Source organism: Hipposideros armiger, unplaced genomic scaffold, assembly GCF_001890085.2.
Source record: "Hipposideros armiger isolate ML-2016 unplaced genomic scaffold, ASM189008v1 scaffold_8, whole genome shotgun sequence".
Classification (NCBI taxonomy): domain Eukaryota; kingdom Metazoa; phylum Chordata; class Mammalia; order Chiroptera; family Hipposideridae; genus Hipposideros; species Hipposideros armiger.
The window spans coordinates 8,769,644-8,789,189 of NW_017731358.1; the positions used below are offsets into that span (position 1 = coordinate 8,769,644).

Consider the following 19,546-nt stretch of genomic DNA (forward strand, 5'->3'; position numbering starts at 1 on the left):
CCACCCCCCCGCGCTCTCGAGCTGGGTCCAAAAGTCACTTCATTACTGTGACAAAAGACACTTTTTTTGATCACCCTCAACACTTCTGGAAATTCCAAGGGTTTTGGGAGCAGAGAGCTAGAATTGTGTATGAAGAACCACATGTCTTATAAATCACAATATCACAGTTATAAATGGAAGGATGTAGTATGTAACCTTTTGGGATTGGCTTTATTTGCTCAGCATAATTATCTGGAGATTCAGCAAAGTTGTTGCATGTATCATTAATTGGTTCTTTTCATTGCTTAGTAGTATTCCATAATATGGATATACAGTAGTTCCCCCTTATCTGCAGTTTTGCTTTCTTTTCCTTGGTTTCAATTACCTGCACTCAACCACAGTCTGAAAATATTAAATGGAAAATTCCTAAGTTTTAAATTAAGTTCTGAGTATCGTGGTAAAATCTCTCTCTCTACTGCCCTGGGCGAGAATCATTCCTTTATCCAGCATATTCATGCTGTATATACTATCCCCCCTTTAGTCACTTAGTCACTTAGTCTAGGTTATCAGATCAGTTATTGGGGCAGGGAGCGGGGAGAAGAGAAGAGGGGACACACCACATTCACATAATTTTTATTATAGTGTATTGTTATAGTTGTTTTATTATTAGTTATTGTTAATCTCTCACTGTAACTAACTTATGAATTAAACCTAATCATTGGTATGTATGTATAGGAAAAAACATATATACATATGTATATATATACATATATACATATATATATACATAAAAACATATATATATATATAGGGTTTGATACTATCCTTGGTTTCAGGCTTCCACCTGGGGGGTCTTAGAAGTACTGTACCACAGCTTGTTTATCCATTCACCCATTGAAAGACATCTGGTAGCTATTCTGAATAAAGCTGCTATGAACATTCATCTGCAGGTTTTTGTGTGAATATGAATTTACATTTTTATTGGATAAATTCCCAAGGGTGCAGTTGCTAGGATCTTGTATATATTTTGAAGATGGAGCCAACAAGATTTCTTAAGAGATTGAATGTGAGGTCACAGAGAAAGAGGAGTCAAGACTTCAAAATTTTTGGCCTGTACAACTAGAAGAGTGGAATTGTCAACGAATGAGGGAAGGCTATGGGTGGAGCGGGTTTAAGGAAAATCAGGAATTTGGTTTATGACATGTCAAGTTGAGATGTATGTCAAACACAGAATTGTCAAGTAGACAGCTGGCTAAAAGATTCTGGAGTACACAGGAGAGATCTGCCTGGGAATATAAAATTGGGAGATTAAGAAGAACTAGCAAAAGAAACTGTGAATTTGGCCAGAGGAAAGAGGATAACCAAGATAATTTATTGTCCTAGAAGGTGGTTAGAGAAAGCATTTCCAGGAGTGACCAAACGATCATCTATTTATGTAGAAAGCATAGTTATAGCACAACAATAGGCATATTCTCTGTAGTAGCCAGAGATTTTAGTTGGGTTGTATTCTAGTGGTATATAGGATGATTCCGTCCCACCCCCACCTCCTCTAGTTTTTTCTTAGGAAAAAAAAAGAAGTTTTAAGAGCTTTTGTTCATGTATCCAGAAAGTTAATGGTCCCTGAGGGGAACTAAATCCTGCTAGTTAAGATCCAGCTTAAGTGTATGTATATCCTTTCATGAAAAATCTTTTAAATCTCAGGCAAAAATGTTCTTTCTCTTTTGAAAACTCACATTTTGTTGATATCTCAAATGATATATCTGTCATGTGATATTATTTGCACACTGGTAAACTTGTCTTATTTTGAATTATAAGTGCTTTCAATCAATAGTGAGGTCCTGCTTTATTGTAATTATTGGGGCTTTGGAAAAGTCATGACGCATGTTTGCAACACATGGCACTAGTTCGTTTTTGGAAGTACTAGAGTCATTCACATCTATGTTATTGCTATATCATTTGACAGCTGACAGTTTTAGCTTCATTCTAAAAACAAAATTGAGTGATTTGGTTGAGTTTTGGAGACTTTACAAGTTGAAGATGGAAGACCAAACTGTGTGTTTTGGCCATATTTTACTGTTTTTCTTCCATAAAGGGAAGAATGCGCGTCAAGCTTGTGAAAAGTTGCATGAAGTTTACGGTGACAATGCTCTAACAGCGGTTCTCAACCTGTGGGTCGCGACCCCTTTGGGGGTCGAACAACCCTTTCACAGGGGTCGCCTAAGACCATTGGAAAACAAAAATATATTTACATTACGATTCATAGCAGTAGCAAAATTACAGTTATAGAGTAGCAACGAAAATAATCTTATGGTTGGGGGTCACCACAACATGAAGAACTGTATTAAGGGGTCGCGGCATTAGGAAGGTTGAGAACCGCTGCTCTATAAGAACATCAGTGCCAACGACGGTTCACAAAATTCCGTGCTGGTGATTTTGATCTCAACGACAGTCCTCGGTCGGGGAGGCCCACTGAGGTTGATGACGACAAAATAAAGGCATTAACTGAATCGGACCCACGTTACACGACACGAGAGATTGCAGAAATGTTGAACATCCATCATTCAAGCATTCACAACCACCTGAAGAAGCTGGGATACGTAAGCAAGCTTGATATTTGGGTTCCGCATGAACTCAAAGAAGTTCATTTGACGGTGCGTATAAACATCTGCAAAATGCTTATTAAACATGAGGAAGACGATCCTTTTTTGAAGTGACTGGTAACTGGTGATGAGAAGCGGATTGTTTACAAGTGTGGTGCTTACAAGTGTGGTGCGCAAACAGTCTTGGTCCCGACGTGATGATTCACCTCAAATGACATCAAAAGCAGACATTCATCAGAGGAAGGTTATGCTCTCAGTGTGGTGGGATTTTAAAGGTGTTCTGTTTTTTGAGCTCCTACCAAGGAACCAAACAATCAATTCGAATGTGTACTGTCGGCAATTGGACAGTTTGAATGAATCCATCATCAGAAACATCTAGCATTTGTTAATCGTAAAGGAGTTGTGTTCTATCGCGACAGCGCAAGACCACACACAAGTTTGATCACCCGTCAAAAATTATTGGAGCTTGGATGGGATGTGTTGCCACACCCACCATACTCGCCTGACCTTGCGCGGTCAGACTTCCACTTGGTTCGCTCTCTTCAAAACTCCTTGCGTGTATAACGTCCAATTTAGATGAGGCTGTAAGTCAGCACCTTGTTCAGTTTTTCACAAATAAAGACAGGTCCTATGAACGAGGAATTATGAAGCTCACTGAAAGATGGCAAAAGGTTATCGAACAAAACGGGCAATATATCATTGATTGATCTTTGTTCTTTATATAAATAAGTGACCTTTGAAAAACATAGAATACGTTATGACTTTTCCAAAGACCCAATAGTTAGCTTCAAAGTATTTGTTGTACACATGGAGCTATTTTGAGGCAATATTCTAGCCAACTGTAGGATTTTGGGGGCATCTGAATTTACTGTGGAATCAAAGAATCAGAGATGGATTGAACAGTTTCAATCCTAGTATTATTGTGATTACTAAGAATACATGATGGAATTTTGGATAATCCTCATTTTTTGAAGAAAATATATTTTGGGAAAATAGTCTTTGAAGCCAAACTTTCGAAGTGACTCCTATTTTATGAAAATGGAGCTTTCTGCAGTGGGGGGAAAGATCTCTTGGTAGGATGAAATTTGATGAAGAACAAAAGATGATAGACAGCCATGTGCTGCCTACCCATACACCCACAGTATTAAGCTTGCTGGTTGCTACTTCACCTAAAAGTTCACTTTTCCTTTATTGAACTTTTACATGAAGGTACATAAAGTACCCTTCTGGGAATCCTTTGACTCCATGCTTTTAGCTTCCAGAAGAATTGTTTTCCACCTTTCCTTTTTTTTTTTTTTTAAGTGTGAGGTATGAAACGATGTAAAAATGAACAAAAGCCTCCACGTCTAATTTAGAGGTGGATATATGTTATTGGTTATTACTTAAAAGGATATATTTTTTTAATGTGCCTTTCTAGGTTTCTTGTACTGGTTGTGATATTTATCCTGTCTTTAGTAGTCATTTTGTTTTTCAGAATGGAGTGATGAGTTAGAATCTAGTTTACATGTACTTGATCTTTTTCTGTATCGGAAGAAAAATGCCTTTATGGATAGGTTGTTTACTACAGTGGATTTCAAATTTTTAACCATTATTCTGTAGTAAGGAATTCATTTTACATTGCAGCCCAGTGTATGGGGATAAAAAAACAAAACAAATTTAATGAAAAAGCCCTTACTTTTACTATGTTTAAAGTTCTGTTCTGTTATTTTATTCTATTCTGTTCTGTTTTTTTCTGTTTACCTCCCCACTCCCTTCTCAATGCTGATTGGCTGGGACCCACAATTTGGAAAATACTGGCCTACAGCAAGTTTTAAGGTAGAAGCAATTACAGGGAATTTACTCTGTGAAAGACAGAGTAACCTGCTTTGAGAGGTCTGAGGGTGAACAGAAAGTTATAAAATTCAGCTTTTGCTCTTAAGGTACCTATGGTAAGCTAGTTGGACAAGTTTGTGTGTGTGTGTGTGTGTGTGTGTGTGTGTGTGTGTGTGTGTGTCTAAAATGACTATAATGTAATACCTGATTTCTGTGAGCTACTTTTTGAAAAGCATTCTTTTATATAACACCAAACCAAGAAAGTATGTAATAAATTCTAAAATATTTGTGTGTGCTATAGGAATATAAAGATCGGAAAAGATTAGTGGGAGTTGGAGCAGCTGGGGATGGTCTTGTGAAAGAGGTGGGAGTTAAATAGGAACTTAAAGGATGAGTAGAATGTGTGTAGGTGGGAGGGAGGGTCAAGATATTCCAGTGATGTTACCATGTGTGATCAGTGGCTTAGAATTGGGAATGAAATAATATATTCAGAAAGAGAGAGAAGTGAATCTAGTTATGATCACATTGGTTATGAGTGGAAAATAAGATTAAATTGATAAGGAGGGACTAGATTATGAAGTGATTAGACTTTATCTGGGAGGAAATGGAGATATCTTTATCCCTCTCATAAAATTTACTTTGCTAATGACATTGCCACTCCAGATCTCTTTTGGTTGTTTGCATGGTATATCTTTTTCCATCCTTTTACTTATAAACTATTTGTGTCTTGGAATCTAAAGTATGTCCGCTCTACAGAGAATATACTTGGAGCTTACTTTCTTATCTAACAATCTCAGCCTTTGAGCCTATGCTTAATCACATTTGGTGTAGTTTTTGATATGGTTGGAATTACCTGTTCCATGTTCTTTGTTTTCTCCCTCATGGTTTTTTTTGTTGTTGTTGTTCCTCTGTTCTCATTTGTTGCCTTCTTTTGTGTTTAACAAATCTTTTTTTACTGTACCATTTTAAGTCCAGTGTTGATTTTTTAACATTAAAAAATTGTTTTCTTAGTGGCTGCTTATGCATTACAGTATGCATTTCAATTTATCACAGTCTGCTTCAAGTTATACTGACTTAATTCCAGTAAAATATAGCACCTTTTCTCCAATATAGTTTTATTTTCTCCTTCTTTCTGCTATTGTATTTATATGTGTTATATCTATGTTATAAACTTAATATACTGTTATTGGAATTGCTTTATATATTTTATGTCTTTGATGAAATTAAGAGAAGAAAAGTAAAATATATGCAGTCTTTTATAATTTTCCCATTTATATTTACCATTTCTGGTGCTCTCATTTCTCTTCGGGGATTTAAATTACCTCCTAGTGTCATTTCTTTTTAGCGAGAGAGGAATACGTGTTTGAGTATTGCTGAAAGACAGGCCTTCTACTATAGAATATTCTTTTAAAAAAAAAATCTGGAAATGTCTTCATATTTTCCTTTCATGTTTGAAGAATAATTTTTTTTATATAGCATCTTAGTTGACAGAATTTTTTTTTTCTTTCAGCATTTTGAATTTTTTTTATTGCTTTTTTGCTTGCATTAATCTGATAATCAGTTGGCTGTTAATTGTATTGTTTTCCCGGTGTATATGATGAATCACTTTTCTGTTATTGCTTTCATGATGTTTTCTTTGTGGTTTCATTTCTAAAGTGATATGCCAAGATGTGAATCTCTTTGTGTTTAACCTTTTTGGGGTTCATTAAGCTTGCGTTACCTTAAGCTTTATGGTTCAGTAGATTAGTGTTTTTCATCAAATTTGGGGAGTTTTCAGCAATTATTTCTTTAAATATTTTCTCTCCCCCTCTCCTTGTCTGATACTGCTTTTATATCTCTTGGTAGGTATGATGTTATCCTACTATGTCTCTGAGGCTCTGTTCATTTTTCTGGTCTTTTTTTTTTTTTTCAGTTGGATAATTTGTATTTCTCTACCTTCAAGTTCACAGAGATTTTTAAAATGTCATCTGAAACCTTATTTCAAGCTCATGTGAATCTTTCACTCTGTAATTATATTTTTCAACTCTAGTATTTCCAGGTTTTAAAAGTTAATATTTCTTTATTGAAATTTCCTATTTGTTGTGTACTTGTCATCATACTTTTCTTCAATTTTTAAAATAGGATTTCTATTAATTCTATGCACATTATTTATATATTTATTCTATTTTAAATTTTTTCCCCAGGTTTATTGCGATACAGTTGACATATAACATTGTGGAAGTTTAAGGTGTACAACATGTTGATTTGATGTACTTACATATTGCAAAATGCTTACCACTATAGCATTAGCTAACATGTCACAGTTGTAATTACCATTTTTTTGTGTGTGATGAGAACATTTAAGACCTACTTACTCTCTTAGCAACTTTCAAATATACAATACAATATTATTAACTATAGTCACCACATGATATATGAGATCCTCAGAACTTATTCATGTCATAACTGGAAGTTCGTATTCTTTGACCAACTCCTCCCCCGCTAACCACCACCCTTCTAATTTGTTTGTATGAGTTCAGCCTTTTTAGATTCCACATAGAAATGATATCACACAGTATTTGCCTTTCTCTGTCTGACTTATTTCACTTAGCATAATGCCTTCAAGGTCCATCCATGCTGCTGTAAATGCAGGATATCCTTATTTTTCATGGCTGAATAATATTTCTCTCTCTCTCTCTCTCTCTCTCTCTCTCTCTGTCTCTCTCTCACCCACACATACACACACAGAGTTATATGCCTTATGATGATATTTTGGTCAGCAAGGGACCACATATACGACAGTAGTCCTGTGAAATTATAATGGAGCTGAAAATTTTTTAGTGGTGTTGTAGCACAGACATTACTGAAGTGTTTTGTCATGATATTGGTGTAAACAAGCTTACTACGCTGCCAGTTATATAAAAGTATAGCGTCTAAAATTACAGTAATAGGCCATACCATCTAGGTTTATGTAAGTACACTCTGATGTTTGCGCAATGACACAATCACTTAATGCATTTCTCAGAATGTATTCCCATCGTTAAGCGACATGTGCTACACACACACCCACACCCCCCCCACACACACACACACACCCACCACCACTTTCTTTATCCATTCATCTGTTGATGGACACTTAGGTTTTTTCCATGCCTTGGCTATTGTGAATGATGCTGCAGTGAACATGGGAGTACAGGTATTCTCTTTAAGATAGTGATTTCATTTTCTTTGGATATAAATATACCCAGAAGAAGTGTCATTGCTAGGTCAGATGGTAGTTCAATTTTTAATATTTTGAGGAGCCTCTATACTGTTTTCCATAATAGTGGCAACAATTTACATTCCCAGTAACAATGCACAAAGGTTCTCTCTTTTCCACATCCTTGCCAACATGTTATCTCTTGTCTTTTTTTATAATAGCCATTCTAATAGGTGTGACATGCTATTTCATTGTAGTTTTCATTTGCAGTTCCCAAATGATTAGTGATGTTGAGCACTTTTTCATGTACTTTTGGCCATTTGTATGCATTCTTTGGGAAAATGTCTATTCAGATTCTTTGCCCATTTTTTAACTGGCTTATTTGTGGGTTTTCCTCTTTTTTTTTGCTATTGAGTTATATAAATTCATATTAACCCCTTAACAGACATGATTTGCAAATATTTTCTCCCATTCAGTAAGTTGCCTTTTCATTTTGTTGATGGTTTTCTTTGCTTTGCAAAAGCTTTTTGATGTAGTCCCACTTTATTTTTGCTTTTGAGACCTTTGCTTTTGGTGTTATAACTGAAAAAATCATTCCTAAGACCATTGTCAAGAAGTTGTAAATGGGATTGTTTTCTTAATTTCTTTTTCTGACAGGTTATTATTTGTGTATAAAAATGCAACCGATATCTGAATATTAATTTTGTATCCTGCTACTTTACTGAATTCATTTATCAGTTATAGTAGTTTTTTGGTGGAATCTTTTGGGCTCTGTCTGTCATCTGCAAATAATGACAGTTTTACGTCTGCCTTTCCAATTTGGATGAATTTTTTTTTTTTTTCTTCTCGGATTGTTGTGGCTAGGACTTCCAATATTGTGTTGAATAAAAGTGTAGCAAGCGGGCATCCTTGTCTTGTCCTGATCTTAAGGAGAACACTTTTAGCTTTTCCCCATTGTGTATAATGTTAGCTGTGGGTTTGTCTTATATGGCCTTTATTGTGTTGAGGTATGTTCGTTCCCTCTATTCCCACTTTGTTGAGACTTTTCATCATACATGGATGCTAGATTTTTGTCAAACCTTTTTTTTTTTTGCAACTATTAATATGATCGTATGATTTTTATCTTTCATTTTGTTTATGTGGTATATCATGTTAATTGATTTGTGGATATTGAATTAACTTTGTATCCCAGGAATAAATCCCACTTGATCATGGTGTATGATCTTTTTAATGTATTGCTGAATTCGGTTTCCTATAATTTGTTGAGGATTTTTTAATCTTTGTTCATCAGGAATATTGGCTGATTATTTTATTTTTTGTAATGTCTTTGGAGTCAGGATAATGGTGGTCTTGTAAAATGAGGTTGGAGCCATCCATGCTCTAAATTTTTTTGGAATAGTTTGAGAAGGATAGATGTTGATTCTTTGAATTTGGTTAAATTCACCTGTGAAGCCATCTGGCGTAGGACTTGTTTGTTAGGGATTTTTTGATTCCTGATTTGATTTTGTTTAGTAGCAATCAGTTGTTTCAGATTTTCTGTTTCTTCCTGATTTAGTCTTGGAAACTTGTATGTTTCTAGGAATTTATCCATTTCTTCCAGATTGTTCAATCTGTTGTCATATAATTGTAGTATTTACTCATCATCCTTTGTATTTCTGTGGTATCAATTGTCACGTGTGTTTTTTTTTGTTTCTGATTTTATTTATTCGGGTCCTCTATTTTTCTTGATGAGTCTGACTAAAGGTTTATCAATTTTGTTTATCTTTTCAAAGAACCTTAGAAAAGGTTGCGCTGATCCTTTGTATTGATTTTTTAGACTATATTTTGTTTATTTCCACTCTGATCTTTATTATTGCCTTCTTTCTACTCAGGGCTTTGTGTTCTTTTTTTCTACTTCCTTTAAGTGTAAGGTTAGATTGTTTATTTCAGATGTTTCTTATTTCTTGAGGGAGGACTGTATTGCTATGAATTTCCCTCTTAGGATTGCTTTCACTGTGTCCCATAGATTTTGGGTTGTTGTGTTTTCATTTTCATTTGTCTCAAGGTATCTTTTGATTCCTTCCTTGATCTCATTGATCCATTCATTATTTACTAGCATGTTATTTAGCCTCCGTGTGTTTGTGTGTTTTTCAGTTTTTTCTTGTAATTGACTTCTAGTTTCATACCATTGTGGTCAGAGAAGCCACTAGATATCTTAAATTTATTAAAATTTATTGAGACTTGTTTTGTGGCCTACATGTGGTCTGTCTTGGAAAACGTTCCATGTACACTTGAAAAGGATGTATATTCTGCTGCTTTGGGGTGATAAAATGCACTAAAAATATCAATTAAATCCAGCTGGTCTAGTATGTCACTTAAGGCCACTGTTGATTCGTTTATTTTCTGTCTGGAAGATCAGTCCATTGGTGTCAGTGGGGTGTTAAAATTCCCTACTATGATTGTATTACTATCAATCTCTCCCTACTTATGTTTTATTACTAAAAAATATACTTTATATATTTAGGTGCTCCTATGTTGGGTTTATAGATGTTTACAAGGGTTATATTCTCTTGTCGGATTGATCTCATTAACATTATGTAATGTTCCTCTTTGTCTCTTATTGTAGTCTTTGTTTTAAAGTCTATTTTCTCTGATATGAGTATTGCTATCCCAGCTTTTTTAAAATTTCCATTCACATGAAATATCTTTTTCTATCTCTGTACTTTCAGTGTGTGTGTGTGTGTGTGTGTGTGTGTGAGTGAGTTTGAAATGGCTCCCTTGTAGACAGTATATGTACAAGTCTTGTTTTCTTATCCATTCAGCTACCCTGTGTCTTTTGATTGGAGCATTTAATCCATTTACTTTTACAGTGATTATTGATAGATACATAGTTATCGCCATTTTATTATTCAACTTTATGTTCTCTCCATCTTCCCTTCTTCTTAAAGAAGCCCCCTTAACATTTTATCTTAATACTGGTTTGAGGGTGATGAACTCCTTTAGCTTTTTCTTGTCTGGGAACCTCTTTGTCTAGCCCTCAATTTTAAACGGTAGTCTTGCAATGTAGAGTAGTCTTGGTTGTAGGCCATTGCTTTTCATCACTTTAAATATTTCGTGCCAATCCCTTATTGCCTGCAAAGTTTCTGTTGAGAAATCAGCCGATAATCTTACCCAATTGCCCTTTTAAGTAACTAGTTGCCTTTCTCTTGCTACTTTCAGGATTCTGTCTTTGTCTTTAACATTTACCATTTTAATTATTATGTGCCTTGCTTTGGGCCTGTTTGGTTCATGTTGTTTAGGACTGTGCCCTTCCTGGGCTTGTATGCCTATTTTCTTCACTAGGTTAGAAAATTTTTCAGTCATTATCTTTTCAAATAGGTTCTCAATCCCTTGCTTTCTCTCTCTTCCTCTTGGTATCCCTATTATGCAAATATTGTTACACTTGATGTTGTCCCAGGGGTGTCTTAAACTATTCTTATTTTTTTTAATTCTTTTTTGTTTTTGCTGTTTGGATTGGGTGTTTTCTGTTCCTTCTGAAATGCTGATTCTATCCTCTGCTTCATCAAGTCTGCTGGTGATTCCTTCTAGGGCATTCTTCATTTCAGTTATTGTATCCTTCACTTCTAACTGGTTGTTTTTTATGGTTTCTATGTCCTTTTTATGCTTGTTATCTGTTTGTTGAAATCCTCACTAAGTTCCTTGATCATCCTTATAACCATTGTTTTGAACTCTGTATCTGGCTTGTTGCTTGCCTCTGTTTCGTTTAGGTCTTTTTCTGGAGTTTCCTCCTGTTCTTTCATTTGGGACATATTTCTTTATTTCCTTTTTTTTACTGCCTCTCTCTGTTTGTTTCTATATTAGGTAGATCTGCTACATGACCTTATGTAGTAGGTGCCCTGTGGGGCCCAGCAACAGTCTCCCTGATCACCTATGCTGGGTGTCCCATGAATGTCCCTTGTGTGGGTTGTGTTTCCCTTCCTATTATTGATTGCTATTGGCATGTCAGTGGGTGGAATTGACCCTCAGGCTGACTGGCTGTGGGGTTTGGCCCCATCCACATCTTATGGGCTGCTGTGTTAACAGCTTATCTTGTGGAGCAGGATTAGTCCCAGCAGGCTCTTGAGCCTGTTGAGACTACCTTTTGGGTGTGGTGCTTGTGGGGTGATTTAGGTGTGCTCTACTGTGGTCTGAAGTGGACCTCCAAGTAGGTTGGTTCCGGTGCCTCTTGGGAGGGGCTCTGGTACAGGCCCAGTTCAGCCTCTGCCTGTGGTCAGCTGGGGACTACCTGGTAGGAACTACAAAGCGATTCACAGTTGTTCGCGGCCTGTGCTGGACCTGGAGGCGCGTAGACGAGGCCACAGTGTGAACTGAGGATGTCAGCCACCAGTTCTGGGCCTGGGGTAGCTCCTCAAAGGGCCCAGGGTACTCCGAAACTACCTGCCAGCTCCTATTAAAGCTCAGCCGCTGGTATAACTAACCTCTTTTGGTTGCCAAGTTGGGTGAGGTGGGTCTCAGAGTCACCAGGTTGGGACGATTGGTGTTCAACAGGTTAATGTATATTCTGGTTTGGTCCAGCCGTGAGCCTGGAGTTACTCCACAAAAGCCTTAGAGCACACTGAAGCCAGCTACCCCCCTGGGGCCCAGAGACCCCTGAGAGTTGTCCAAGAAACAGTGCAATGGGGGCGGGGCTAGCTGTTTGCTGAGAAAGTGCCTCAGGTTTTGCTGGATTGGGGGGGTTGGGGGGGGCCCCAGGGAGTGAGCAGGGTGGAATAAGTGGTGTTCACCAGGCCAATACAGATTCAGATTTGGCTTTGTTGAGGAGGGCTTAACACAAGGTGGTGCCCACATGCCAGCTACATTAGGAGAATTCTACACAGGGAAAATGGCAACTGTCCCTCCAGTCCTTGCCCTGCAGCCACACAACTCAGTCTCTCCCTGTATGTCACTGACGCCTCCCTAGTCACTGTCCCTCTGCCAGAGGCCAGGTTGAGCGCCTGTTAGCAAGTGAATCTGTGTGGGGGCCCTTTAAGATGACATCTGAATTTTTCTCCACCTTTCATCCCACCCAGTGGGTTGGAATATCCACTGTTTTTCACAGCCCTATATCATGTGGGCTCTTCTTCCTGGCACCAATACTCTGGGGTGGGGATTTTGGTGTGGGGCTGGGGTCCGTTTCTCCTTCTGTGGTGGTGGTGGTGGTGGTGGTTGTGGTGGTGGTGGGGTACCTCTGTAGCCAAGATATGCCTCCTGATTCTCAGCTGCCACACTCAGGTATCAGGCTGACCCATTCTACATCTTCACCTATTCTCCCACTCCTGATGTGGCTTCTTTATATCCTTAGTTATAAAATTTTTGTTCAGCTAGACTTCTGATGGTTCTCCAGGTTGATTGTTCTCTAATCTAGTTGTATTATAATTTTAATGTGGTATCGGGGGAGGCAAGCACAGCTTTTATCTATTTGTTCTGCCATCTTACATCTCCCTCCCTAACATAGTCAATCTTGATATCTGTATGAGTATAACACAGGAAGGATGAGTCTTAACTTACTAGCAGTTCTCCTACAAAACTAGATACCTAGATGCAAATTGGCAAACTGTAGACATACTTACAGAGATAGCTTTAGTTTGGAATGGAAATGGACACAGTTTTAAAATTGGTAGAGATTTCTACATTCTCTTCTACAGTCAAAACTTAGCCTGACTTCAGACTGTAATTATCTTTGTTCAAGCAATTACACTGTACTGCCTAAGTTTGTTTATTGCTTCAGCTATAAACATTTTATAATAAAATGTATGATTGATTTAAAAGAATTTTAAATATCACTGTATACATAAGCCCAGCTCTCATGGTCAGGTTAAAGGGACAGAAGGAAAGTCTTCTTGAGTTTCCTATTTCCCTGAAAGGATATGCTAGAATAATCATAGAGTGTATTGGAAATTTCTAGAGGAGGAGGAACATTCACGTATTTCTGCTACCATCTTCTCATAACTGGAGCTAACTCTACTCTAGGACAGTTCTGTTTATTTGGCTTGTAGTCCCCTATGCAGCCTCAACTCCTCTTTTTTGGCCATTTTTTCCTAACTATAACAGCATTTCCCTTCCAGATACCCAGGTATATACTTTATGTTTTGTAGCTCTTCTAAATCATTTTAACTGAATGTTTATATTTTCTGTCCACATAGCTAGTACTCTGGTGCTCTTTCTCTGTATTATATAATTTAGCCATTACTAACTGATTTCTGACAGCCCAAGTATATTGTTGGAATTTATCTTTGTTAATATACAAGTATACTCTTCAAATTTAGTACTGCAAAATGTATGGTGTTAGGAGGTCATTATATTATTTAATGTTGTCTTTTCATGAAGAAGCAGCATAACTTTGAATTTCCCCCAAAGGAAAATTATTGGTGTGGTCTATAAATTTATCAAACTACAATTTCTAGAATATCATATTTTAACTCTCTAAAACTTAGCAACTGAGCCCTTCTAATGGGGTTAATTCTCATATTTTTCACTGTATCTTGGAAAACAGTAGGGCTTTTAAAGAGTTTTCTTTGTACCCAAATTTATTTGTTTGGTGAGAAGTTTGATTTTTATTATAGTTGTACAAATTTCAGTAGTAAATAGCTCAATTCAGACACCTCTTATGTACTATAGACCAGTGCTTCTCAAACTATTTGTGGTAAACTACCAATTTTAAAATTTTCCGATTTATCAATGACTGATATTTTTGTAAAATAACAATACAGTTGAATTACTAGAAAAGTGAAATTTTAGGAAATACAAAATATAGGCCCCACTTCATTATAAGATTCATTGATATAAAATTATTCTGTCAAATTGCTATAAAAAATTCTTAGCACTCTCAATTAGATTTGTAGAGTAGTAATAAATAGTTCATGGACTAGTAACAAATAGTTTACACAGGTCAGCACTGGTCTGTAGACCATACTTTTTAGTAATATATCTATAACCTGCTGTTTGTAGTGTTTAATATTAAACATTAGTCAGTGTGATGAATAGCAGTTATTCTTTAAAAAATATTTTCATTTGTTTTCCTTTTCAGAACCGAGAGCTCCAAATCATGAGAAAGCTAGATCACTGTAACATAGTCCGATTGCGTTATTTCTTCTACTCAAGTGGTGAGAAGGTAGGTCTTGCAGAAAGTGTGTACTGAATGTTGTGATACAGTTGTTGTATTCTTCTCCCTCCCCCAAGTGAAATAGTTTTGCTAATTGAATGGAAGAATTGCAGAACACAGGCCCTTGTGATTCTGAGCTCAATATATTATCATTGATCGTCATTAATTGTATCAGGAAAACATTAATGAAATGATGAAGGGAATGAATTTTTAAAAACTTTGTTTTTTTTTTAACATCTGTCTTCAGTTCTAAAAGAAATGTATATATATTTTAAGCCTTCTATGTTCCTTATGTGCTTTATTGGAGGAAGCAAAATGATGTCATTTTGTTAATTTGAAGTATTGGAGGGGAAGAGGAAGGAGGTGGCCTTCAGTAAGACCAGAATGAGACTTAAACATTGGGAGGCAAGTTTAACCTAGGGAAAAGTTAGAAAATGTGTATCTCAGAGCTTGCTGTAAGTGGTCACTGTTTATGATCACTTATAAGTCTGTGAAAGCCAAGAATAATTAAAGAAGACTTTGTGCGGTGACTCCTCCCCTTCCCTATCCCACTGGTCTTTCTCTTCAGAAGATGTAAGAATTAACGTCATTGTACTCTTTGGAGTTGGAAGGATAGAAAATCAGTTTCTTCTGTTGTCCTGTGGTCTTTTTTTTTTTCTCTGTTCAATGTCCATTCTTCCCAGATTCAGTCTTTTCTTCGTATTTTTCCTTCACTAGTTTGGGATGAGGGGTCAGGCCAAGTAGCAAAGCACTCAACCTTTTTGACTAAATAAACAGGATTTTAGAGAATATCATGCATATACTGTCTAAAGTCCTTAAGATCCATAATGCCTCTTGATTTGTAGCCCAATATTCTTTTTACTCCACACAACTATTTCCCAGTGAACCAGTGTTTAATTGTTTTTCATTACATTTTATTTATTTAGATTGTTTCCTTAGAAATTCTTTTTTTTTTTTCCTCCTATGACCGAGCCTGTTAGGAAGGTACCTACACAATTAGCCAGGATTGTGATCTACATGCCTGCAAATACATAATTGTGTGTGCAAGTGTGTGTGAGAGAGAGAGAAAGAGAGAATGCTAATGTTTTAACAACTAAATTGGCCCTTTAGTGAGTCTTGTTTTTCAGGTGCCCCGAGCCACCCCCCCACCCCCCAACCTTTTAAGTTTAAATGATGGCCTCTGCTTCTATTAGGAACTATAAACCCTTATAAGTAATCTAAAGCTGATTACTTGGATAATGCTACTTTTCTTTTTTAACCTAACAAACTGCCTATTATTTCTTTAATCTTATCTGTTTTGGCATGTCTTTACTTTTTCCCGTCCCTTCCCAAATAAAATTATGTAGCATCTATTATGTTCACAGCACTCATATAATGGAATTTTGCATCCATATGGCTTTTTGTTATTAGATGCTTGACATTATAGTGCCCCAGAGAGGAAAGAAAAGGTCAGAATTATTTGTTCCATGAACGACTGGATTGCATGCAGATTCATTTGCAAAAGTTTCCTTACAAAGCCCCTAGACATTTTCTCTTGACTACTTAATTTATATTGCTTTCCCTATATGGCAGGTACTGTTTTAGTGCTTTACAAATATTAACTCACTTAACGCTTATGAAAATAAAAAAGCAGAAAGGGAAGAATATCAAACCTTTTGAATTATCTGTGTGATTTTGGTTTGGTGGGAATTCCCCAACCCCCACCCCCATCACAGTCTTCCCTAGCTGTCACTTAATCCTGCCTTGGGAGTGACAATGGAGTGACTGTTATCTTTGTATCCCAGAGGATGCTTTTCCTCCCTTTGCTATTCAGAGCTGCCTTATTTATCTTAAACAGTCTGTTACTGATAAAGAGCAACTGAGAAGTCATTAAGGGAGATAGATTAGCCAGAAGGACAGCGAACGAACCTCTATTATAAAAAAGAAATATACTTTCTAATATTTTATTTATCTCAGAACTTTCCCTTGAACATTGTAAATTTTCCAAAGTGAAAAAAAGACACCTCCTAATTTTGAATAGCTTCATTAAAAAAATACAGAAATAAAGAAAAGTGATATATTACTGAATATAACGATCTTTTCTTGTCAAAAAAAGGAAAATTTTCTGAAGATATGCAGAAATACACAGGTTCAGGACGTCCCAGCCACCAAAAAGATAATTTCTCCTTCATCTACGATGATCTCCACTTCCTTTCTTCTGAATTGTTTTGCCAGAACCACTGTTAAGAGACCGTTAGTAAACTAATACATTTCATGTGAGATGGGCTCTGCCCTAGGGCTGAGAGCTCAGGTTTGTTAGTATCAGTTTGAATTCTCCAGGAGTAGATTACTGAGAGTGAACTGAGAACTGCTGTTTAGAAAGGGATCTAAATGTCTTATGAAGTTCTTACAAATTCTTAAAGGTGATTTATCTCTGAATGTGGCAGTTCTATATTAGGCAGGTGTTTTACTATCAGAAGCATCTATGTGTATGTGTTAGGAGAGCTTTGGAGGAGGAAGTAATAAATTAGTTTGAGATGGCCTCTGAGATGTGCAAAGATGCCCAGTAGACAGATGCATAGGTGGGGGTGGGGCTGTAAATGGAGAGATGACATTGACAAGGTTGTGTAGATAAGCTGTATAACCTTGAGTTTGGGAAGGAGGGAGAGGCAGATGTTTGAGGCCAGGACAGCAAAGAGCCAGCTGTTTGCCAGCATTGCCTTCTGGTCCTAGAGTATGTTGAAGGGTGAGAGCAGTCTTTATTTGAGAGAACTACAAGGAAAACAGCACCTTTGGGTAGGATCCAGATTTTATCTAGGGAAAGGCAGTAAAAAGAAACTCCATGAAGAGTTTTTTGAGGGAGTTTCAGAGTGCTCAGGAAGCTCGGCATGAGATGAATGGTAAGAACGTGAGCCTAAAAGAGGCTTGAAGAGGCAGTTAGGGGAGTGAGCTGAGAGGGCTTGTGAAGATGAGAGAGGAGGGTTCAACATTTCAGGATTATAGGGATGAAAGACTTGGTTAGGTTCCATGGGTAATTCCAAATGCATATGGGAATATTGTGTAATTCTCTCCTCATCATCATCTTTGACTTGCTCTCTGTCTCATCATTTTCTATCTCTTCTTCTAAGCCTTTTTGTCTTCTTTCTTTATAGTTTCTGTCCTCTTTCTGGGTTTCTGTCCCTTTCACTCTGGGCTGTGGGTCTCTATCTTTGTGTCTCTGGGTTTCTGTCCCTCTTTCTTGGTCTCTGTCACCTCTCAGATTTCTTTCCCTTGTTAACTCTGGTGTTTGGCTGGCTGACTGTTTCCCTGTCTCTCTCTGCCCTCCCACCCCACCCCCACCCCCTGTTGGCTCCTGCATGGATCTCTCAACCTCTTTGTCTGGGTTTCTATACCCCTCTTACTCTCTTTCTTTGAATATCTGATTCTTTGTAAATTTTTGCGTGGATTCTCATCTGTCCTGAGCCTTCCTCATTCTCTTTCTTGGTATCGTCTCTGAGCCCTCTAATATTCTCTTTTCTGAAATTTTTTTTTTTTAAGATTTTATTGGGGAATTGGGGGATGGGAACAGCACTGGAAAATTGGGGGAAGGGGAACAGACAAGTTGCTGTCGTTTTGTTCTTCAGTTTAGTTGTGGAGGACGCTTCACTGGCCCAACTTGGCACCATCATTGCGCTCTTCCCGGTTGAGGCAGATCAGTCGCCGGCTTCTGGACGGCCGCTCACTGCGGCTGCTGGCCGCTCACGCTGGCTGCTGGCTACACACGGTAGCCCATGGCAACCCACTTGCCGTCACTGGTGACTCACAGCAGCCCAGCTCCAGGTTGAGCTGTTGTTCAGCATCTTAGCTGTAGAGGGCAGTGTCACTGGCCCTCATGTGGGATCCGAACCGGGGCCCTCTGGCGTCCCAAGCCAGCTCTTAACCATCATGCCACTCGGCCGACCCATCTTTTCTGAATATTTTTAAGAAGAAAAATTTTTACTCACTATCCTGACTTTTGACTTCAGTTCTACAATTCTTGTTTCATATAGTATACGTTTTACATAGTGTAGGAATAATTATTTATAACTTAATTAAATACTCAGGATTTTATAAAACCTTTCCCTTGTTGTCTCATAATATTTATAGTTATTGGTTATATAATATTCCATTGAGTTATACTACATAACTATTCTCCCATTGTTATTTTTAATTTTAGAATTGTAGCTAAACTACTCCAAGGCCTTATTATAATTTTTGTCCATTAGTACTTTTTAGTTCTGGGTGAAGTTAAAATAGGATTACAGAAATATTTGGCAAATATTTTCACTGACCACAGTTTGACTGGTTATGTCTATTTTGGTGACCTTCTCTTTATTATGCTCCAGCCTGCCATTTTAAAGACTGTTTTTCTTTAGTGATGATAAATAATCAGTTTTTAGCGTATACTTGGGGGAAGGAGTAGTCAGTGTAACTAGAAGAAGAAGGAATTAAGTCAGAACAGAGACTAAAGATGTGAACTAATTAGTGCTAGTCTTCTGATTGGAATCATTAATGTTTGCTATAGTAACTGGAGAATCAGGTAGTTAATTAATTGTATACTCTTGCTTACCTAATAGGTTTTAGTAACTCTGATTTAATACAGAGTCGTTTTTCTCCTTGATCAGAGGGGGAAAAAATGGGATTTTTTAATATGTTGAAAAGACTGGGCCTGTAATACTTTTTATGAGTTCTAGGTATTGGATAGTTTTTTTTTGTTTGTTTTGTTTTCAAGATTTTTATTGGGGTATTAGGGGGATGGGAACAGTGCTGGGGAATTGGGGGAAGGAGAACAGACAAGTTGCTGTCGTTTTGTTCTTCAGTCTAGTTGTAGAGGACGTTGCTTCACTGGCCCAAGTTGGC

The 19,546-nt window shown here is 37.2% G+C and overlaps 1 protein-coding gene across 7 annotated transcripts in view; it reads left to right on the plus strand.

Moving 5' to 3' along the window:
- GSK3B (glycogen synthase kinase 3 beta) overlaps positions 1-19,546 on the plus strand; it is a 209,334-nt gene that overhangs the window by 95,713 nt on the left and 94,075 nt on the right. For all 7 annotated transcript variants that reach the window (XM_019653104.1, XM_019653072.1, XM_019653092.1 and 4 more), the window contains one exon: positions 14,615-14,698. In XM_019653104.1, coding sequence (XP_019508649.1) covers positions 14,615-14,698 — 84 coding nt within the window. The remainder of the gene's footprint in view (positions 1-14,614; positions 14,699-19,546) is intronic.